Source organism: Bidens hawaiensis, unplaced genomic scaffold (assembly GCF_021521415.1).
Source record: "Bidens hawaiensis isolate Kalapana, Puna unplaced genomic scaffold, B.hawaiensis_p1.1 tig00046081_1, whole genome shotgun sequence".
Classification (NCBI taxonomy): domain Eukaryota; kingdom Viridiplantae; phylum Streptophyta; class Magnoliopsida; order Asterales; family Asteraceae; genus Bidens; species Bidens hawaiensis.
Window position 1 is genome coordinate 34,084 of NW_027498202.1, and position 24,822 is coordinate 58,905.

General features: G+C 38.8%; 2 protein-coding genes across 2 annotated transcripts; both read left to right on the forward strand.

Moving 5' to 3' along the window:
• Positions 1-8,100: 8,100 nt before the first annotated feature.
• On the forward strand, positions 8,101-8,702 carry LOC143596110 (uncharacterized). The gene has a single exon (XM_077074969.1). The coding sequence runs from the start codon at positions 8,115-8,117 to the stop codon at positions 8,457-8,459; it is 345 nt and encodes a 114-aa protein (XP_076931084.1). The 5' UTR covers positions 8,101-8,114; the 3' UTR covers positions 8,460-8,702.
• A 12,441-nt stretch (positions 8,703-21,143) lies between these two features.
• Positions 21,144-24,598, forward strand: LOC143596111 (zinc finger A20 and AN1 domain-containing stress-associated protein 4-like). Its single transcript, XM_077074970.1, has 2 exons — positions 21,144-21,351; positions 24,051-24,598. The coding sequence occupies exon 2, from the start codon at positions 24,051-24,053 to the stop codon at positions 24,561-24,563; it is 513 nt and encodes a 170-aa protein (XP_076931085.1). The 5' UTR covers positions 21,144-21,351; the 3' UTR covers positions 24,564-24,598.
• Positions 24,599-24,822: the final 224 nt, after the last annotated feature.

Here is a 24,822-nt window from a genome sequence, read left to right on the forward strand (position 1 = left end):
TGTCAGGGTGGAAGTGATGAGCAACCCGTCAGTGCAAACGCAATCTGTCCTTGTAATTCATACAACCCCTTCATCCTGGATAACTCCAATAATGGAATTCCTGAATGAGGGGAAGTTACCGGACGATCGCGCACAGGCGAGAAAGATAAGACACAAGGCGCAGAACTATGAACTACTTGATGGTACATTATATCGACGCTCTTATCTTGGACCGCTCATGAAATGCCTGGATGCTGAAGAAGCAAGCTATGTGATTAGGGAGATTCACGAAGGAATCTGCGGAATACACGCTGGCCCGCGCATGGTGGTTGCCAAGGCAATGAGCTCAGGCTACTATTGGCCAGGCATGTACTTGGATGCGCTAAAAGAAATCCAAAAATGCAAGGCATGTCAGAGCTACGCGCCAAACACCATGCGGCCAAAGAACAACTTGATTCCAGTGACCTCCGCATGGCCTTTCCACAAATGGGCCATTGATATTGTGGGGCCCCTGCCGCAAGCGCAAGGGCGAGTGAAATTTTTGGTAGTGGCGGTAGACTATTTCACAAAATGGGTTGAGGCCAAGCCACTAGCAAAAATCACAGCTGAGGCGATGAAGCAATTTATCTGGAGCCACATCATTTGCCGTTTTGGCCTTCCTATGGAAATTGTGAGCGACAATGGCAAACAATTCACTGACAGGAAGATATCCAGCTGGATCAAAGAATTGCACATCAACCAAATTTTCACTTCGGTCTACCACCCTCAGGGGAATGGCCAAGTGGAGCGCGCGAATCAAAGTTTGTTAAATGGGCTGAAGAAAAGGTTGGAGGGAGAATCCCATTCTTGGGTCGAAGAGTTACCTAATGTCCTGTGGGCGCACAGGACATTAAGCAAAACTAGCAATGGCGAATCCCCGTTTAGCCTAACCTATGGGACAGAGGCTATGATCCCAGCAGAGATTGGATGCCCATCCCATAGGGTACTCATAATGAGCAAGACTGATAACGAGTGCGAAAGAAGATTGGACCTCAACTTGCTTGAAGGGCGCAGAGAAGCGGCTATCATCAATGAAGCCAAATACAAGAAAAAGCTGGAAAAATATTATAATCAGCGCGTTAAAGAGTGCCACTTCAAGAAAAATGATTTTGTCCTTCGAAACAATGAAGCTAGCCGCGCAATACCCCCAGGAAAAATGTCCCCCAATTGGGAAGGACCTTATCAAATCTCAGAAGAATTGGGGAAAGGCGCGTACACTTTAAAAGATTTGAATGGAAAAAAGATACCGCGCGCGTGGAACGCAGCACAGCTTAGAAAATGCTTCATGTAAAAATTCAAATATGTAATCAAGGCTTTTAAGCCATCATGAATGATGATTCGCGCTATCTTTCAATACTTGTTCTATTACCTTTGCATACATGTTTCACACTTCCTTTATTAATTTGGAGCAATATGACAACACTATATTGACTTCAAAACAAAATAAAACGAAGTAAAACATACATGCGCGAGCCTTAGCTCAAACGCGTTAACGAGTCTTAACTCTAAAACGTCAGGGCCTTAGCCCAAACCTACGAGCCTTAGCTCAAACACGTTAACGAGTCTTAACTCTAAAAACGTCAGGGCCTTAGCCCAAAACAAAGAGCCTTAGCTCAAAACACTCACAAACATCCATCTTACTTCCCGCGCAGCCTGATCATAAAAATCCCTAAACACAACTAAGGCAAAGTACATGCCAAATCATAGTTGTTAAGGTCTCAGGTCGAGGTCGCGCGCGGAATCATAGTGGATATCTGAGTAACACATGCTGACATGTAATGGCTAAAACTCATAATTCCATATAAAAAATGCGCGACAACGACGCGCAAAAAAGGAATAGTGAAAAGTCATCGCGCGTGTCAGCATAAACAAGATACTGCGAAACCACTTACAAAATAGGACTATGGTTAAGTAAATAATTTCCTTACAACCTTGTTCTTATTTTAACGTGCAAGCATATCTTATATCTATACAAGCAAACATGAAGAGATGAATGGAAATGCGTAAGATGTGAAAAAGGGAAAACAAATTTCATTCCATAGCATTGAAATTTACAAGTGTGATGAGTTACAAATTACAAGTATAACAAAAAACAAATTTAGAAAGATGAAGGGCTTCTCAAGTCTCCACGTCGACGTCAGCCACTTCATCACCCTCATCATCTCCCGCAGCATCTGGCGCGGCCCGCTCCTCATCTCCGAACTGACCATAGTCAAGTTCTTCCTCCTCAATGGAGTCTTCTATCATGACGGTGTCAGGAGCAGATTCTTTCGCCGCGCCAGAGCCGCTGGCAGGGGCAACATCCCCCGCGCCACCATCATCGCCACCAGCCCTCTCGCATTCATCGAGTAACTTCTTTAGCGCGCCGAGGTCGGGCTAGTCAGCAAGCGCAGCTATCTGCAAATCATTAGAAAAGTATTGAGTACTAAACACTTTGAAAATTAATCAAGAAAAACTCATTAAGGTCAAGGTACCTGCATAAGGATGGGGATGGGAGTATTCATATACTTCTCCCCTACCGCGGCCATGTCCGCGCAGGCCGCGTCGCTCTTGTAAGGGTACTCGGATGGGTTCTTCTTCAACATGCCATATTCATACCCATCCGTAAACCCTTCAGCTCGACCCACCAAGCGCGCGGCAGCATTGCAGTCCATCACAAGGGCCTGAAACTCGGCAGAATATTTCATCGCCAAAGCGCAACGAGTCATGCCCTGTGACACCAGCCATTGGCGATCCTGCGCGAGGCCAGCAACAGACGTCTCGAGGGCAGGAACCTGGGAGTTTAATAACTCAACAGTTTCCTTGGTCTTTTTTAGCTCCTCTTTATCAGACGCTGCTGCCGCCAAAATTTTTCCTTTCTCCGCCTGCGCAGCATCAAGTGCTTATTGGCTAGACGCTGCCGTCGCCAAGGCCTCATCTCTATCGGCCTGCGCGGCCGCCAACTCCTTCTTCAGGCGCGCAACCTCACTCTCCAGTGATGATTTCTCAGTGATACTCTGGACGATAGCTTGGTCACGCGCCTCCGCCTGCTGTTCCAAGACACGCACTCTCCGCGCGTACTTGGCAACTTCGGCCTCCGCCACCTGCTGCTTCTCCCGCGCAGCTTGGAGCTCATGCCCGCGCTTAATAAAGGCGGTGTTGGCACTTGCTCGGTTTTCGCTGAGCTCCGCCTGGAGTTTCTTAGCTCGTGCGCGAGCATCAGAAAGGTTCCAGGCAGCCACCTTAGCCTCTTGCTGGGCTGCCACAAGAGCATCGCGTACTTTAATATAATCACGATGAAGCTCTTGGGAGGCAGCAAAGAAAGCTGACCCAGCGAAAATGTGATCGTTGAGCAAGTCAGCGCGGGTGCGCTCCTCCTTATACCTCCTTTCAGTAGGAGGCACGGCATGAGCCCAGAAGTCCTCGCATACGCCCATGGATTGGAAGGAACTGTCTTCATTAATATTCCATCTCGGGCGGTAAACGTGGTCACCTTCCTGCAAAACACAAGAAATGTTCTAAGTCATAAAACATACTTATATGGAGGTACGCGCAGCGGAGCAACAAATTAAAACATACCTGCGGGGATGAAGCAGAAAAGTCAGCGCCAGCCCCACCAGAAGTCTGCGCTGCGAAGTCTTGTGGCATCGCAGGGCTGGCGCGGTCTCCCAAGGAGTCTTCAGCTTGAGCCCCCTCATCCTCCTCATCTTCTTCAATAGGCCTCTTCTCCTGCGACCTGGAGGGCTCCAAACCAGTCTCGCGGGGAGGGCTGCGTGTAGGAGGAGGCGAGGGAGGTCTCGACGCCGCCAGTTCGGCGCGCAACACGGCTTCCTGCTCCTTTGTAATCCCAATAAGGGGAGACTCAGCGTTAGCAGGAGCAGGAGCAGAACCAGCGGCGCCGGCAACGGCGCCAGGAGTGTCACCAGCAGCTTCTACGCCAGCTACAACTCCTATGAACAAATCAACAACAAAAAAGGGTTTATGATTTGATCAAAACAAAGAATTCAGAAGACAATGGCGCAAAACATACCTTCGCGCAATCTGTTCGCGCGGCGAACATCGCCATAAAGTTCATTCTACCCTTTTCTGAGGGTAGAACAGGGGACTTCGAAGCAGCCCCCGGCGCAGCCTCAGCACCTTGTCGCGCCTGCGGCTGATCTGCTACCGTCGCCGGTCCTGCAAACATTCAAATGCGAAAAGATTTAATAATAATTCAATCAGAATCGCCCTCATTGAACCATTAGGGGTAAGCAGAGTATACCTTTCGCAGGCGCGACACTGCTACTCTCTTCAGCCGCGCGAAGGGAGGAGGTCACGCCACCATGCCTCAAGTGGACAGGAGGTCTGCCCACTTTCACAGGCAGGGAAGCTAAATAAACCTTGGTGGTAAACACCTGGGTTTCCTCAGGTCCCTTCGTTTGAGCATGGGGATGAGCGACAGGGGTGTCATCTTTCTTTTGTCTCTTACTGCCCCCTGCGCCAGATTTCCCCTTAGCTTTGCGCTTTAGTAGGGGCGCCTCCTCTTCCTCCTCCTCCTCTTCCGCGAGCTCCAGCTCGTAGTTTTCGAGCGCATCTGCAAATACAAGCAACAGAACTGTTAATAAACTTTGGTATTCTAAAGGAATAAGCATAAGGGCGAAGGCTTACCAGGCGCGTCGCTATCAAAGTCAAATTCCAGATCCACAGGGATGAACATGTCATCGAAGCGATCTGGGAAGCACACCTCCCCAGCCCCCAGCGGGACGGAGCCACCCTCCACTTGATCGTCGTAGGCGGCGTGGACAAACTCCTTGGTTACTGCGCAAAAACAAGACAACTAATATCAGCAAAGGCAAATTTTATTAGCGCGGAAATAAAGCAATGCGATAACTTACGCAAGCCGTCCACTTGGATGACAGGCTCCGCCGCGCGGTCGGCCCACAGCTTACTCATGCCGACCCCCACCAGCGCCTCCTCGCGAATTTTCTTGGCGGGGGATGGTTCGGCGGTCAGTTTCTTAACCCAGGCGCCGGTTGGGTTCTTAATAACATCCGCATCCGCGGGGGCAGAATCGATCGCGCGCATCGTCATGCGGATGGGGATTACACCAGCCCTGATGTAGAAGAACCTCTCAGACCAGTCATGAAGGCTCTTGAATGACACGGTGCTGCACTTAACCTTCTGACTGCGAGGAATAAAGGAGATCCAAGAATCTTGGATCTTGGGCTTGTAAAAAAATTGAAAGCGACGAGGGGTGGGCTCCTCGCGCTGTGATTTGCACATGAACTCGAAATGAGTCATGCGCACAAGTCCAAACGGATGGACTTGGGATATATGTATCCCAAAAAACCGTAACACCGCGCCTACAAACCTTGTCATCGGAAGACGAAGGTTGCAGTGGGTGAAATAATGGGTGTACAGTGAAATATAGCCGGGAGGCGGGTCCGCCGCCGTTTGCCCGGCCACAGGCAACATGCAGCCAAACACAGGGAGAAAACCCTGTGACGAGATGAGGCTGTCGAGATCGGCCTGCCTCAATTTGCAGGGGATTTCATTCCACCTTTTCGTGGCCTTGGTCCTCCCTACTTCCTCCGATGTGGTTTCAACAACCCTCTTCCCCTTGCCCTTTTGCTTCAATGTCGACATCACCACAGATTTCACACGGCGTCTTCGAGAGGCAATAGAGGTGATTGAGGGGTTAGAGGAGTCTGAACTATCAGACATACAACTGCAGCAGCAGATAATCGAAGATTCGAAACGATGAATACACTCAAATCAGAATATGAAAGGCAGAAATTCGAAAATTAGCAACAATGAAGATGAAGATAAAAAATTTCCTAAGGGCCTGCTTTTATAGGCCCAGGAGAGAGAAATTTGGCAACTGATCGGATTTCACGCGCCCCCACTCGCAGCTGTAAGCCAACGTGGCTGCGGCACGTGTCCTTGACACTGTTTGAGGGGACATAAAAACGTAACGGAACTGCTACGGAGCAGAGACGCGCCCCCACTCGCAGGTGTAAACCAATGCGAGCGCGACACATGTTCCAGACAGCTGTGCGAGGGGACATGAAAGGCAACTGCAGCACCTCGAGCACACGAAACGTCTGACACGTTTACGGCGCACGTCACCACCAACTAACCACGTGTTTGGACCCTTCGGATAGAACTTCGCGCAACGATGGAAAAAACCAAGAAAACGACAAAACCCCATTAAAAGAACCAAATCAGTAAGTCTAATATCTATCTTACCGCGCTAGCGCGAGATAAGACACAGATTAGACTGGGGGGGCTTGAAGAGGTATGTACCCGCCTCAACACCGAGCAAGGCGGGTCAACCCACAAGATAAAGACATTATGAAGGCACAAAGCCAAAACCTATGCGCATGGCGCATACAAAACATGCTCAGGCATCATATGCCCAGGCACACATATGCTCGCGCATCACATGTGCGCGCGGCGCATCAGCGCGCGGCGCATATCACATGCTCGTGCATATCACATCTGCGCATATAACATCTGCGCGTGAGAATAAACAGAAGACCTCGCGCATCCTCAGGATTGGCGCATATCACACATGCACATAATCGACCTCGTCCTTATCCAAATCAAGATTAGGGCAACCTTGATTGTGCACGTCAGATAACCTTCTAGAAGGTATCTTTTTAAGGAGTAAGAATATGCTGATGTTGACAGCTGCCAAATGAAAGGTCGACAACTCAGCATGACACATGTGCTACCACGTGATTACAACCAACGAGAAAGCGCCAGGTGTCCCAGAGGACACGTGGCACAGTGCGATTGGAGGAGGCCAACGAGGCTGAGCTCAATCAGTGGAAACCCTAGCACTATAAATACAGCATCAACTCCACTTTGATGGGGACATTCATACTCAATCATTGACAGTTACAGGCAGTGATATCACATTCAATCATATTGAATTACATTCACTCACAGTCAGTTACATACAGAAACACAATCACATAATCATACAGAGTAACATACAGTATTGAGCTATTAAGCAATACTCTCCAAATTCCCTTACTCACACATTATTATCTTCTCCTACACATACTTATTCTCACGCCGGAGGGTTACCCCAAAGAGGACCCCTCTGTCCCTTTCTGAGGGGTAAGTTAACGGCGTTGTTCATTTTGTAGGTGGAAGAACACAGATCCAGAAGAACCATCGGTGAAATAGTACAATCAAAACCCGAGGAAAGTAGATCTGCTACCAGTGAGTAGATCCACGTTTCTTCATCATGAATTCACATTACCCATTTGTGAGCTTAAGCTTCATCATCATTCATGATCATCCTAATGGATTTGTTCATCCAAATAGATGATTTCCAACTAACTAGCAACATTTTTGTACCCATTAGTCCTAACATAAAGCATAATCTCACCGTATTATCCAATACACCACACATTATCAACAAAAGAAACTTCAACAAAAGTTTTGAAGATTCTAGCTATAATATACATTTTAAGTAAACAACTTGTAACTCAAATGAGTGTAGTTAATTTCATCCAAATTGTCATGAATACAAGGTTACATTGAAATTTGAGTGTTAGGTTGAGAAATTATCCACGAAGATCTTTCTCAACCGAAGATGGTTGTTACCAACTAGTTGTGTTAACGAGCCGAGCCAGAGCACGAGCTCGACACATTTTGACTTACGAGGGCTTGAGCTCGCCTCTTGAGTTGTTTTTTCAAGCTCGGACTCGGCTCGTTATTATTTATTAATTAACTTATATACATTTTTTATTATTTTTATATATTTTGAGAAAAACCTTAGACGAGTCTAAACTCGGATCAAACTCGTTTAGTACCTTAAACAAGCCAAAGCTCGGTTCAAGCTCGACTATGAAGTGCTAACTCAATACATAAAATTCCAAAGACGTAAAACTTAAAAATACACAATGCCCGAGTTCAAAAAGACTCGACATGTTTCGAGCTTTTTACGGATCCAAACTCGAGCACGGCTCATTTGATACCAACACATATCCTTTTAGGGTTATTGTAAACCCATAACCCGAAACGACGTCGTAAACCACATATGACATAACCACCCTCCTCCAATCTGCCCCGAATTCATAATACCAAACCATATTACATAACCGGACCCCTCTTCACCCCAAATGCCGTCCGTGAAACCCTTCTCGTCCGCCGCCGGCATGCTCCGATCACGCCTCACCTCCACCCTCCGCCACCGCGGCGGCGACGGCCCTAGCCGCTGGACCACCCCAGGCCACCAGGTCCGCCCCAACGGATACTTTCTCAACCGCACTCCTCCGCCACCAGGCCAGTCAAGGAAATGGGAAGACTGGGAGCTGCCTTGTTACGTCACCAGCTTCCTAACCATCGTCATCCTCGGCGTCGGACTTAACGCGAAGCCTGATTTGACTTTGGAGACTTGGGCCCACCAGAAAGCCCTAGAACGCCTTGAGTCACAGAAACAGAGCTTATCCGCGGATGATGAGTAATTGTATTTGTTTTGGTTAATTGGCGGTTTAATGGTAATTGTGTTTGCCTTGTGGACTTAGATCTGTTTTGATAATAATGTTTGGTAATGATAATTTGGGTGTGGATCATCCAATTACTTTGATATTAGGGTTTGGTTTTGGATCATTTGGAGAATTATACTATTTGTTTATATCTGCTGCAAGTTATTGTAATTTCGAACCATGATGATGATGATGAATATATTTTCTGATTTGTCTTCCAAATTATATTGTGTGAACCTATTGTGTATTGACATCCACTTAGAACTGATTAATCGAATAGCGTAAAATTATATGTATGATGCAACTAGGGGCGTAAATGAGTCTAGCTTGATCTCGGCTTGTTTTGACTTAGGAGAGCTTGAGCTTGGCTTGATTCAAGTTTTTTTTCTAAAGTTTGAGCTCGGCTTGTTTATTGTTTATTAATTAATTTATGTAGGTTTTTAGTTATTTATATGTATTTTGTGATAAACCTTATATGTATTTTGAGATAAATCTTAAACGGGCCTTAGCTCGGCCCGAACTCGTGTGGTACCTTTAACGAGACAAAGCTCGGCTGTGCGGTGTAAAATTAATACATTGAAGTCAAAAATGAAAAGAAGTTAAATAAACACTACACTCGAGCTCGGGTTCAATAACTAAACGAGCTTTATGTAAAGGCTTGGGCTCAGCTCGAGCTCGAAAAAGCTCGGCTTGTTTCGAGCTTTTTATTGATGCTAGCTCGAGTAGCTCGTGAGCAGCTCGGCTCGTTTTTACCCCTGGATCTGTGGTCATGTTGCTTAAATTGTTTGCTAGGATGGAAAATTTTGAACTTACTGATATTCCTTCTTGAATTGAAATCGAATTTCTGTTATCTGTAACCTGATTGCTTTGAAAACAATTATTCATGAATGTTGTTGGAGTTTTATATTGATTTTGTTTACATGAAATTGATAATTATGCACTAACTGAACAACTCTGGATTGCATGTTATTGAAGATTATTGCCTGGTTTTGGAAACATAAGACACTATTTCGTCGTTCTGTTTGATTTATTGATTCCATTTGATACACTGCTATCTTGTTTCTGTATAATTCAACTGAAAGTTTTATGATGGTATGCATTCACTATATTCAATCAACTCAAATCACAATACAGTGCTAGGCCTTTATATGTAATGCAGCCTCAAAGAAGTAGATACAAAGTAACCTTAACAAATGCTTAACAATATACACAGTATAAGGACAGAAATGTCCCTGCACACACACTGCACATAAATCTGTGTAATATCATCAATCTGTAACTATTTCTTCTGTAACCTCACCTATATGCGCGCATAAAGTTAAGCATTTGTAACTATTTTTTCTGTAATAGCCCACAAGGTGCCTACGGTAGACGCAACATGGTGACCTTCCTGTAGACTCAAAATATGCACGCGCATACAGTTAGTTATCTATGTGTGTCGCATGATTTTTCTTGTCGACATAAGTTTAGTTCCACATCATTAAAATATCATAAAATAGGTTTCATCTTTCTTATTAGTTTGGAGAAACATTTGAGTTTTCTTGTATCATGTTTATAATTGTGGTGTTGCTGTATATCCATTAAGGTATTCTACTTGTGTTAGCATTCTGTGCCAATGTCGATGCGTTTGTTGTTTCAAAAGACCTTGCTCAGGGTTTGACTTTGACCTGACTAGGGATATGCTGGGACCCACTTTCCCTGTAGGATACAACTTTTCCAGAATAGCTCCTACCACTTTCTCTAACCAACATTGACATGTGTTCTAAAGATAAGTTGCAAGTCTAGCATGTTTGCTTCATTATCATCTCTTTTTAGAACACATGTTCATTGCAGCCGAGCTAATAGAGCCTTACACTGTCTAAAGCGCAAGACCATCAGACGCGCTTTTGTAAGCCAAATAAGGGGTGCACATTAGGTAACATGAGATTTTGCTCATGTGTAACTAAGCAAGGATTATTTGCAACTGGAATTTGTGCCTCTTTCATTTCCTTACTGGAAGTACAGTAGCTTCACGCATGTCTTTTGAAACCAATGATTCAAGCGTAAATAAATTAAGTCAAAAGCCCTTGGGACCCCATATTATGATAATAAGATTCATCACAAACTTGATCAATAGCCTATTAAAACCAAGGAATCAAGCTTAAATCAATTAAACCAAAGTTGTTAAGACTGCAAATGTTGATATCAAGATTTATCATTAACTTGATCAAGGTGGATGGCATCGATCTCTTAGGCATAAGATTGTGATTAACAGACAGATCGATTCAAGCCGATTCAATGACTTTTAACAGCTAAAAGTTCATGTCCTTAACCTGGTTTAGTAACCTTAATCCCTATGAATGCTATGGCACCATTAATATTATCATGTTTGAACTGTTTACTTTTTTACTAGTCTCAGGATTCATCTTTGATGCTAGTGACACCAATGTAACAACTATGAAATTTTTGAAGGATCTTACATACCAATCCACAAATCCGTTTAAATTATTACATCCACTGGGCCAGTTGACACATTTATAACTTGATTACTATTTATCAACCTCGTCAACTTGTTTGACATTTCTAGATAAATGAGTTAATTTGGCCATTACGGTTACATGATTTTAGGTGTATGTAGATTAGAGTTGGTGCTTTTTACATATATAAATATACATATGTCATGTTTCAATCAATCAATCAATCAATCATACCCAGTTAAGTCCCACCAACAGCAAAGCTATAGGTAGGGTCTGAGGAGGGTGGGATTTAGGCACACTGTACCTCTATCCCAATGGATAAAGAGGTGGCTTCCAGAGAGACCCTCAGCTCTAAAGTTGTAAGGCCCCGAACCCGATAGCCCTACTTTAGCGTTGGATTTACTCATAAACACAGTTCTACAAATCAGAGTTTATTAAAACTTTCGCGGAAACGTTAACTTAAATCATTCATTACAAAACATTAAATCTTTTCTTTAAAACCATGATAATAAACATCATGTTTAAAACACCATTTCTTTCATCTTCAGATGTCAGCCGCTCAATCCTTGCCATGAATTTATTATTATTATTATTATTAACCGAACGAAAAATTGGGATGTTACAAAAGTACATATGTATAAAGCAATACAAAGGAAATCCAAGTTCAACAGTAATATAAAAATACTGATAATAATAATAATACTAATAATAATACTAATAATAATATGTAAAGAAAATATCATGTTTGAGTTGAACAACTCAAGTAGTCAATGTTAATTATGGTAATTATAGATGTATGCAGGTTAGAGTGGTATTTTTAACACAAATTAGTATATAGGTCGTGTTTGGGTTGGACAATCCAAACAATCAACGTTAATTACGGAAAACAATTTCGATTGAAATGTTGATCATGACAACCATGAATGAAACTTGTTAAACATGTTGCAATGTCCCCTTTGGAATCAGCATGCTATAAACGTGCTAAATAATTCATGGGGAGTTATAAAGTTTGTTCATCTAGTTCATTCATACCAAATACAATAAATGAATATATGCAACTTGGAGACATGTTATTATGTCACAAAGTTTTAAAGGCTAATAAAAAGATAGCTTGCTCTAATATCCCACTAACTTGAACCACATGTTGGTAATAACTTTGGGCAACATCATATTGTTGGAAATATTTATATGGCTTTTGACCATTTAACATTTATATGGACTAAATGTGTGTAGCCTCATAATTATGGTATCTAATTTGATGGGAGTTTATACCATAAGGGGTCAATATGTAAATATGGTGGTTAAAAAGATTATTGAGTCGTTGCCCTAATTAACTATCACAATAGAACGATCGTTTCATCAATTCGATCACTGACAAAATTCTCTAACACCATAACTCAATCCATCTTAATTGAAGGGCAATTAGACTCTTAATCAAGATCATCATCATGGCATCATCTTCATCAAACACTCAAAGGAATGAATCTTCTCAATCAAGTAAGTTTTACAACCCATTGTTTGTGGTAGATTAATTTGGGACTTGTATAATTGATATCATATGTTGAAGTTGAATCAACATGTGGTGGTCAAAGCCATGTGTTAATTTTTGAATTAAAACATTCAATCATGCAAACTGTTTATGGAAATCAAATATTAATTTAGGGGTTTGTTTCACCCGAAATCTCACAAGATTTTGTTTTCTGGAAAACTAATATTGTTGCCTTATTTTCTGCAAATAATATGAGTGATTATTTATTGTGAGTTGCGAGATACATCGTTTGACTACAAAAGGGTTTATAATCAATAATTTTTTTTTATATAAAGCGATAAATTAAGGTAACTTCAAATGGATGGCTATTAAATGATGTGGCTATTAAATGAATTAATTTTGTTTAAAAATTGTTATGGATACTTCCAGAGATTTAACAACTAGCAAATAAAATGGTGTTGAACATAAATCAGATGTTGTGAACCGATTTTCAGAAAGTTGTAATTTTTTTTCCCTCTTTAGTTTTCATGGTCTATCATTCACATCATTAATGCATACAAATTATGAAATACTGCCATGAATTAAATGCAAGTTTTACATGCTCATGTTTGATTTCCTTTCTAAATTTATAAAATGGAAATAAGTTATTAAATGCATGCATACTGTAGTATGAAGATTGATTATTTGATTTATTCATGTATATTGTTTAAATGGCTTGTACTTTAATTGATTTGAGTAATTAAACCAACGAGAGATTACTCAAGTCAGTTTTAATACTAATATTAAGTCACTAATATACATTGCCTGAATTGTTATTCCATGAACCCAACGTGAATTGGTTTAAGAATTTAGATAATGGAAATAAATATATTTGTTTCATCTTACCCAACGGTGTTTTGAAATAAATATGTTTAAGAAAGTTATTTTTTTTAATATAACATTTTAAGTTCAATTGTTAACTGAACCAACGAGACGTTAATAGTTGAACATGATATGTGTAATTTTACCTATTATTTGGTGTTAGTAATAGGTCATTATTTTTATCTGATATATTTTATTTTGTATCATAATTATGTTATGTACAGTCATAACTGAGCATAATATTTATTCTTTACATGCAACAGCATCTAACTTACGATCAGGTTCCGGTTATTTGCACGGAATAGAACCTTTGAACGGAAATAACTTTGGTACTTGGATAGAACAAGTTAAGTTGGCCTTGGGATTTATGGACCTTGATTATTCTTTAAGGCATGATGCTCCTCCTCCTCTTGCCGATAATTCAACGGTAGAACAAAGGAAATTCATGATTGGTGGGAGCGTTCTAATAGAATGTCTCTTATGGTAATCAAGAATTCAATCTCTCCTACCATTAGAGGAGCCATCCCTGATTCGGAAAATGCTAAGGCTTACTTAGACTTGGTTGAGGATCAATTCAAAGGTACCTCAAAAACTAATGTTGGTATCTTAATCCTTAGAATGTTAACAACCAAGTACAACGGGACTACTGGGGTGCGTGAGCATATCATGATGATGAATGACATGGCTAACCAATTGAAAACTCTAGACATGGAAATTAGTGAAGGTTTCTTAGTTCACTTCATTATGACATCTCTCCCTTCTCAGTTTGATCTTTTTAAGATTAACTATAATACTTAAAAGGAGAAATGGAAGATGAGCGAATTGATTGCCATGTGCGTTCAGGAAGAAGAACGCTTAAAGCTAGAAAAACATGATGTTGCTCACCTAACCACTTTTGACTCCAAGAAGAAAAAGAGCACATTCAAAGGCAAGGGTGAAATGGGAAATAAGTCAAAACCCAAAAAGTTCTCTACACCTGGAGCAAGTACTAGCATAGCTAAAGGCACTCCTAAATATCGTTTCTGTCACAAGAAAGGGCATTACCAAAGGGATTGTTCAAAGTTTATGGAATGGCTAGCGAAAAAAGGTATTGCCCTAAATCTTATGATTCATGAATCATTTAATGTTAATGTTCCTTGTAATACGTGGTGGTTTGACTCTGGTTCCACTGTACATATTTCTAATTCTTTTCAGGGATTCCGTACAATAAGGAAGCTGGCAAGAAACCAGCGGACGATTAAAGTGGGAAATGGCTTGGTTTCCGAAGTGGAAGGCGTGGGGACTCTTTCTTTAGTTCTAGAAGGAGGCTTCATTTTAAATTTACCTGAAACTTTATATGTACCAACTATTACTAGAAACTTAATTTCTGTTCCTAAACTAGATCGTGACGGATATGTATTTACATTAGGAAATGGTAAATGTATTATAAGTTTCAATTCCCTCAATGTTGGTTATGGTCTATTGGAAGATGGTGATCTTTATAAATTACGTCTAGATCATAATTTTTTGGAATCCCTATTGTCTTATAATGTAGAAGAAAATTTTGTATGTAAAAAGAGGAAAAGAATTACAGAGACTTCATCTAAATTGTGGCACCACAGATTAGGCCATATTTCACGAGAAAGAATAAATCGACTCGTGAAAAATGAAGTACTACCAAAACTAGACTTTTCCGATTTTGAAGAAAAATGTGTTAAGTGTATTAAAGGAAAAATGACCAAGGAAAATAAGAAAGGTTCCACTAGAAGCACAGGATTACTTGGTTATATACATACCGACATATGTGGTCCTTTTCTAACGGATATTAGAGGGCATAAGTCGTTTATTACTTTTATTGATGACTATTCGCGTTACATGTACTTGTATTTAATCCATGAAAAATCTGAAAGTTTAGAAGCTTTTAAAACCTTTAAGGCTGAAGTTGAGAATCAACTAAATCGGAAAATAAAGGTTGTAAGATCAGACAGGGGTGGAGAATACTATGGCTGACACACCGATGTTGGACAAAGCCCGGGGCCTTTTCATGAATTTTGTAAGAATCATGGTATAATAAATCACTATACCATGCCCGGGACTGCTCAACAAAATGGTGTAGCTGAAAGGCGTAATCGTACTCTTATGGATATGGTACGTAGTATGTTGGCTAATTGTGATCTCCCTTTATTTCTTTGGACTGAAGCATTAAAAACAGCCGTCCACATACTTAATCGAGTTCCCTCTAAGTCTGTCCCTAAGACTCCATTTGAACTATGGACTGGAAGGAAACCTAATTTAAATTATTTTAAAGTATGGGGATGTCCGGCTGAAGCTAAACTATATAATCCACATTCCACTAAATTAGATATGAAAACTGTTAGCTGCTCTTTTATCGGATATCCCGAACGTTCAAAAGGATACCGATTTTATTGTCCTTCTCATTCTACTAGAATTGTTGAAACTAGACATGCTGAATTTCTTGAGTTTACAAATTTGAGTGGGAGTGACGGTGGTAGGCAAATAGATCTTCAAGTAGAAATTATAGAGGCACCAATACCGGTGCCAATTAATCAGTCACTTGAACCATCTAATTATTTGCCGGTTTCTCATAATGATAATGTGATTAACACTGAGGAACCATTTACATCGAATCCCGTAACATCTCATGAAGTTAATGAACAAGAGACTCAAGAACCGCCACTAAGAAGGTCTTCTCGACCTAGGCGACCCATAGTTTATGATGACTTTGTGACTTACCTTCATGAGACCGACTTTGATTTGGGTAAAATAAATGATCCAACTACATTCAAAGAAGCCATGAATTGCGACCAATCAGCCAAATTGTTAAGTGCCATGGAAGATGAGTTGAACTCAATGAAAATAAATAATGTTTGGACACTTACTGAATTACCAAAGGGTGCTAAGCCTGTAGGTTGTAAGTGGGTCTATAAAACTAAATTAGACCCTAATGGAAACATTGAACGTTATAAAGCACGCTTGGTTGCAAAAGGATATACCCAAAGAGAGGGAATTGACTATCAGGAGACTTTTTCCCCAGTGTCAAGAAAGGATTCCCTAAGAATAGTTATGGCCTTGGTAGCACATTTTGACTTAGAGTTACATCAGATGGATGTTAAAACTGCATTCTTAAACGGAGATTTGCATGAAGATGTGTTCATGAAACAACCTGAAGGCTTTGAGCCTAAAGGCAAAGAACACATGGTATGCAAATTAAATAAGTCAATTTACGGGTTAAAACAAGCGTCTAGACAATGGTATATAAAATTTGATGAAGTCATGAAAAGACATCATTTTATTAAAAACCAAGTAGATCAGTGCGTTTATATTAAGATGAGTGGGAGTAAATTCATCATACTTGTGTTATATGTTGATGACATCTTATTAGCAAGTAATAATTTAGACATGTTGCATGATTCCAAAAGATTATTATCTGCTAATTTTGACATGAAAGATCTCGGTGAAGCCTCTTATGTAATTGGCATAGAAATCCATCGAAATCGATGCAATGGGACATTAGGACTTTCTCAAAAGGCATATATTGAGCGGATACTTAAAAGATTTAATATGGAACATTGTACCCCCACGGTAGCACCTGTAGTTAAGGGTGATCGTTTTGGGTCTTATCAATGCCCTAAATCAGAGGCAGAACTCGAACAAATGAGACTCCTACCATATGCTTCTGTTGTAGGAAGCTTAATGTATGCTCAAGTATGTACTCGTCCCGATCTCGCATACATAACCGGCATGCTAGGCAGGTATCAAACAAACCCTGGCTTAGATCACTGGAAAGCTACTAAAAAGGTATTGCGATATTTACAAGGGACAAAAGAGTATAAGTTGACTTATAGAAGGTCAGATGATCTTGAACTCATAGGCTATACTGATTCTGATTTTGCGAAGTGTAAGGATGACAAAAAGTCTACTTCGAGATACATTTTTATGCTATCAGGTGGGCCCATTTCATGGAAGAGTCATAAGCAGCAATTAACTACTACATCAACAATGATGGCAAAATATGTTGCGTGTTATAATGCCACGTGCCAAGCAATGATTCTAAGAAATCTAATTAAGGGACTCAAAATTGTTACTTCCATACAGAGGCCTATAAGGATGTTTTGTGATAATAGTGCAGCTGTGAGTTTCTAAAACAGTAATAGCTCAAGTGGTGCAGGACTATATCTTGACACAAAATATTTGTTTGTGCGAGAGCGAGTGGAAGATCAAAGTGTTATTGTTGAATATATTAGCACACATGACATGTTAGCGGATCCACTTACTAAAGGTTTACCGCCCAAAATATTCAATGATCATGTACTTAATATGGGTTTTAGGCGAGACCTTTTATAAATGTCATGTAAACAATGTAAACACGTTTAGAATATTATCTTCTTATTTCACTCAAATGTAAAGTTTGTCTATATTTATAAATATATGTGCACTATAATGTTTATTTTAGACAAAGATATTCTTTACCACCTAACCTATAAATTTGAAGATGATATCATTATCATAATTGATAGGGGTCTTTGCATTGATAATAATGCAAATGATTGTATCGGTTTGTTTTAATGTTGTCATAAGAAGGTTTAACGAAATTATCTAATTTTATTACTTGGCCAATTAATGTTATTTTACATGTATATATAGTACACACATGTATAAATGTTTAATGAAATGGTCTAGCAGCCAAGTGGGAGAATGTTAGAAATATTTATATGGCTTTTGACCATTTAACATTTATATGGACTAAATGTGTGTAGCCTCATAATTATGGTATCTAATTTGATGGGAGTTAATACCATAAGGGGTCAATATGTAAATATGGTGGTTAAAAAGATTGTTGAGTCGTTATGCCTCAAATGATGTCAGACCACTTGTTTACTAACATATACGAGACAACTAAAGACATATTTGAAGTGTTTTAAAACATTGCCCCTTTTCAAATGGCGATTGCGCTACATGGTTAGGCTCATGGTCCCTCATCAACTACCTAGATTGCGCTACATGGTTAGGTTTATGGTCCCTCATTAACTAACTAAATAATGTCGTCATGTTCACCACTAAATACCATATCATAAACGAACTCAACATACTCAAGCCACAAATTGTTCATGTGGCTGGTATCTTTGATTTGATGTTTCTGCAAACCAAGATTGCCAATGTTCTCGACCTCACGATCAATGCCATTTTGGTTCAACCGATTTAATAGTTAGAGATGTCATTTTTGCATTATCACTAGTAATTCTATTATTAGAATTAAGATAACCAATACATAAATTAGGGATGGGTATGAAGACCATTTAACTAGATGATAATCGAAAAACCGAACCGAAAAGTGGAAGAAAACAAATAACTGATTGTTCAATTTTAAACTTTTTTTATAATCCTACGTGTAATCTGGTTTTGGATTACAAAGATCTACAATTAAAAAAGATAGAACTTTTTTTTACACCGTTAAGATTTTATAAAACCCCCAACCAGTAAGGAGCTAAAGGAGACAACAAGCCAACATGACATCACCAATAACGTATTTTTTAACCAATTTATGGAACGTGTTATAGCTTTCTCATATGTACTAGAATATTGAAATTTTAACAATATCATCTAAAATATAATCACGCTTATTCAACCCTGAAGATAATTTTTTTTTCATTCACATTCCTTCATTCATCCAACAAGTTATCATGATAACAACTTCAACAATTTGCCTTTTTTTTCTTTACCAAAACTCGAGACACCCGATAAGATTGTCGGGCTTAAATATCAAGCCACACCTAATCAAATCTCCATTGCCACCTCACATTCTTAAAAAAAAGAATAAAAAGGGTGATCAATAGCCTCCAGATGTATCGAGTAACAAGAGCACAACATGCAAGAAACGTCTACACCCTGATTTAGTAAGCTATTTTGAAATAAAGACAAAATGAAATAACTCAATCTGATCGATCCAATATATCAAAGTAAAGAGTTCAAACTAAATATCTTGTTTTCTTCTTAAATTTGGCGACCAAAGTAGTGACTGTTTCATTTCTTTTATATTTTTCAAATTGCAAAAATTCATGGCATATGTTAGAATTTTCAAATATTTTATTTCTATTAAAACCCGAATATGCATTAAAACTAGTGGTGTATTAGTAAACTTTTGGTAAGAGGACGATTAGGCAAAAATGTATTAGTTAAAAACGATAAATAATATGAAACAATTAAGACTAAGGGTAGTGGGGCTTGGTTGAGCCCCAAGTGATCCAATATATTTGCGCCACGTAGGCGTTGATGTGACATAGGATCAAGCTCCTCAACCAAGCCCTAGAGGGTGTATTAGTCCAGGTGATCAGGGGCTTAATTGATTTTTTTTATTATTTTTTTTTGTTATACACACCAATATAAATTAAATACTTCATTAAAACATAAATAATATGAAAAATAAAAACATAAATTTAAAATACATAAAAATAGCGTTTTTATTTTTTTTCCGCCAACTTCTTCCGAATATAATCTTTTTCTTCCTCCATTATCGCCTGGTCGGATAGCGGTAGGTGGCTAAAGTCTCTAGCTAGAAATGCCAAACTCTTTAACTGATTTTTTGTATGTCGAGCTTCACTAATCGAGAGGAGGGTACTTGACAATTCGTTAAATTTTATCTCGAGCTTCACCAATCCCGCTTCTTCGGCTTTCTTCTCCTTACCTTTTTGGGATTGTTCTGCGGGTTTAGCCGGCTCCGGTTGTGTGTTAATATTACCCGTAACCCGAGCCCGACATGGTTTTAAATTTGAGAAACTTAGAGAGGTTTTTAAAGTATTAGAGAGAAATGTAGAGAGAATGATGTGTTATTGCTATAAAATGAGGTAATTATTTATAGTGGGTTTGAATTAAAAAAAAACACATTTAAATAGCCTCCAACAGCTATTTTTGAAAACCAAAACCTTTAAACGGCTAGTTAGCCCCGTCGTCATAGCCGCGCCGGCCAACCGCGCCCCGGCTCACCTGAGGAGTGTAGCGGTGTTCGCGAGCCATGTAGGTGGCCGCGCCCCCCGTTCACCCCCACTACCCTCAGCCTAATAAGTAGGTCTTGAAAGCTATCTAATATGTTCATAACACAAACAATAATAGAAAATTATAACAAACTATAACTATTGAGAGAATGTATATGGTATAACTTAAAATTGTAATTCATATTCAATTGCAGGCCATTTATGATATTCCAAATGGCTTAAACGAGTATAAAATGCTCTTATAAATATAAAAAAGAAATTAAAGATCAACAATAACTGTTTATTATTTCTTTACCCAAATTTGTTACGGGTTTGATTACAAATAAAGCCTAAAAATGGTATATACTATGGAGAGTGAACTTTGAGTTATAGAAAAGTTTTCTATAAAACGAGCCGGTCAGTCATCTCTATATAAAAGTTATAGTTGTAGTCTCGTAGATATAAAATTTCCTTTTATACATACGTTTTTAAGAAGAATTTCACGACAACAATCCCTTAGCGGTGATTGAGGTACGACTGCTCTAGGCAACTTGAGATGAAGGGCTAGATCCACCCTAATTAAAACACACATGATTAAAACAAAGCCTAGAAACGAAATATTTAATCGACAATCAAAACCAACTTTAAAAAAACCAAATCATTTTCATATAGTTGTTACCAATATACTATCGAATATTATAAACCGAACCAAACCAAACCAAACCGAACTCAGTAATACCCTTGTTATCCTCACATAGATATTTTTATAAATAAATCCTTTTTTTCAAATTTCTAGTAGTTCACGAAAATATCATATTTATGATAAGAAGCCAATGGCAAAACCGTAAAAAAGTAGTGGTTAGAAGAAGAAAATAAATAAATAAATAAATAAATAAGCGTTTTAATTTGTTTCGTTGGCAAGAAGAAACCAACCAAGTCTTAAATATTTATAGGTCTCGACCGACTCTTCGATCAATCACAATTATTATTATTATTATTATTATTATTATTATTATTTCATTCATCCCCAATTTTCAAACCACCATCAAATTCTCTCTTCGATTGCTTCAATCATCGCCTAATTCATCCAATTACAGGTCCAATTCATCTCCTTACACCTTTAATTTCTTCGTTATTGATTCAATTTTTGTAGTCTCGTGACGTGAATTCGATAACGAGATCGATGTAATTCGGTTTACATTTTGTTTGTATCTGTTTCGTTTTGAAATTGAGATCGATGTAATTATCGGTTGTTGATGTTTGGTGTATAGATTAGATTGTTTTGAATTCAGTTACGTGATAATTAGGGTTTCGTTTAATTTGGTTTAGTTTTGTGTAATTGGTAGGTTGTTATTCTGATTTTGAGATGTATTTGTGATTGATGTGAAGTATATGTACGATCTGTATGATGTTGATGAATATATAGGGTTTTATCTTTGTATCTAATATTTATGTATCTGCTGCTCTATTGGTTTTCTTCTGGCTGTTTGATTGATTCAATATTTTTTAATTTTTTTTTTGTATTAGAAGTTTTGAGATTGAATTGTAATGTATAGTTTGAATCATATAGGTGGATAAATTTTGAAACTTTATGATTTTTTTATCTTTGTTAAAGGGTTCGATAAAATTTTGAAGCGTTTAAAACCGGCGAATTCATATAATATATCCGTTTGAGGGTTCGATAAAATTTTGGAGCATTTAAAACCGACGAAATTCTATATTTAGGGTAATTAGATAGATGAATTTTCTAATTGTTCTTGTCTTTTTCGACGGAAATTGCTTCAATACTCTTATCAAACATGTCAATCTTTAAATATCAATTGTGTAATTTGTAAAAGTTTCTTCCTTTTCCATTATTTGAGTTTTTTTTGGAAACGTTTATGTTCGATACATAATCGTTAGAACCTAATATGTGTACTTGTTAATATGGTAATGAGCAAGTTTGCAACTTTTCATATCTGCTCATGACTAGTTTTAATATGTGTAGTTCGTGGTGCAGTATAGAGGGTTCGTTAAAATTTTGAAGCATTTAAAACTGACGAATATCTGTATTTAGGGTAATCAGATGAATCTTTTAATTGATCCCGTCTTTTTCCGACGGAAATTGCTTCAATACTCTTATCAAACACATCAATCTTTACATATCAATTGTGAAATTTGTAAAAGTTTCTTCGTTTTCCTTTATTTGTGTTTTTTTTTTCTTTTTGGAAACGTTTCTGTTGATACACGATCGATAGAACCTAATATGTGTACTTGTTAATACGGTAATGAGCAAGTTTGCAACTTTTCATATCTGCTCATGACTAGTTAAATATGTGTAGTACGTGGTGCAATATAGAGAGCGAGTCTGATGCTCTGATGTATGCAAAGTGTAAATTTGTTTTCGAACTGTTGGAAATCACGCCTTCAGTGTTATGTTCTTCTATTAATTAATTAAACAACTAGATAAACCTAATACATCAAATACAATTTTAGCTAATTAGAACCAAAACAAACTTTATCTTCGGCCTCTTGGTTTATCCATAGTTGATAAAGTTTGGTTTGGGCTAACTAGTTATAATTATCAAGTTGTTTGATTTGTATTTGAATATAATTGGAATGGGTTTGTCTAGCTGTTTGCCTGTTTGATTAATTTACGTAAGATTAAGGGCATGATATCCAACATTTTATCACAATTTATAATAATTTAAATTTCGCATATATCATACTCGTTACCAATATTGCGCACCAAGAACTACACATATTTAACTAGCCGTAAACAGATATGGAAATCTTTTTAAAATTTGCTCTTTACTGTACTTTAAACATGCAAGTATTAACTTACTGTAATTTATTTTGAAAAATTTTACCTTGATTAATTTGTACTAGTTGCTGATTTAGTATATACTTGATTGATATATGCTTGTACTTGGCTTAATATGATCTAACCTTCCTTTCTATATAAAGATTGATAAAGGGATTATGGTTGCTCATTTTTAAAGATTTTTGTATCTATTCTTGATGGGAACCTTTCTCTCAAGATATTATTACCTTTTTTTCTCTTCTCTTTGGCCTTGCATTCTATCCACTTATGTATGTGTATGTCAATTCACTGTATACACATGCATATATGTAAACACACACACACACACATGGAGAGAGTTTGCGCGCTCCACTGTTTTTTATTATTGTTTTTGTACATATACACACACTGTGCCAAAACTTGCACACACACATACACGCGCACAGAGGCACAAACACACACATTCCTTATTTGCTCTCCATTAATTTCTCGATCTATATCTTCATTAAACTGCTGCATCATACTACGTGCTACCGTTCGTTCAATCACCACATGATCTCCAACATGAAGAATTTTGTTTTTTTTTCTGATTCTGGTATTTTGTGAACGTTTTGAGAAGTATCTTCATCTTGAATAAATGGCTAGACCATGATATTTTTTTTTCTTTCTGTCTGCAAATTGTGTTTTCATTATTTTCGAAAATACTCTTTTGAGAAAAATCACCACATGATCTTCACACTACGTTGTTATGTCTAAATCCATAATTACTCTTTTGAGTGTTGTATGTGTTTTTGAGAGTATTTTATCCAAATCTGATTGCTTTTTGGTTGTTTCATTTTGAAGTCATTAAGCTATCCGAATTTGCAAAATAAGCATCTTATTATTCGTTATTCTGTTTCGTATTTAAAACACAATCCAAACACCTCTCAAATAGGCTGTTAACATGGTAAAAAGATCCATGATAATTATTTCTAGTTTTATGCTCAATTAATATTGTACATAAAAAATTGACAGATGGAATCTACCAAAGAGACCGCGGCTCCCGAAGGCCCGATCCTATGCGTCAACAACTGCGGTTTTTTTGGGAGTGCAGCCACCATGAACATGTGCTCCAAATGCCACCGAGAGATGATACTGAAACAGGAAAACGCCAAACTTGCAGCTTCATCTATTGATGACATCATCAATGGCAGCGGTTCCGGTAAGGATGAGGCGGCTGCAGATGTCATCAAACCCACCGCCACTCAGTCAGCAGCGCCAGTGGAGTTGAATGTGGTCCCAGTTCAAGCATGTTCTGCGGACTCATCATCCCAAGTCCCTGAGGTGAAGGTGGGCCCCAGCAGATGCTCCACCTGCCGCAAACGGGTTGGTTTAACAGGCTTCAACTGCAAATGTGGTAATCTTTTCTGCTCCGCACATCATTACTCTGACAAACATGAGTGCCCGTTTGACTACAGAGGTGCGGGTCGTGATGCGATTGCGAAGGCGAACCCGGTGGTGAAAGCGGAAAAGCTTGATAAGATATGATGAAGGGGTCTGGTCAAAATAGGTAGTGAAAGTATGAAAATGGTTACCACTATTACTCAAAAAAGGTTTTTATATCATCTGCTTTGTGAAGTTGCCAATTTAGGTTCCTGTCTGTTTGGAAATTCGATTTAGAAAGTTTATGAAGACGGGGCACTTTGCTCTCGCGTTATGGGCATACTTATTCTACTAGTTGATTGGTAGGGTTGGTTTGGTTTGGTTTGATTTGGTTCGGTTGCTTTGTCACTGTGTGTTTGTTTGT

Bases quoted from the DNA above. Each gene is read 5' to 3' on its own strand.
- LOC143596111 (XM_077074970.1), top strand. From the start codon at position 24,051: ATGGAATCTACCAAAGAGACCGCGGCTCCCGAAGGCCCGATCCTATGC.
- LOC143596110 (XM_077074969.1), top strand. From the start codon at position 8,115: ATGCCGTCCGTGAAACCCTTCTCGTCCGCCGCCGGCATGCTCCGATCA.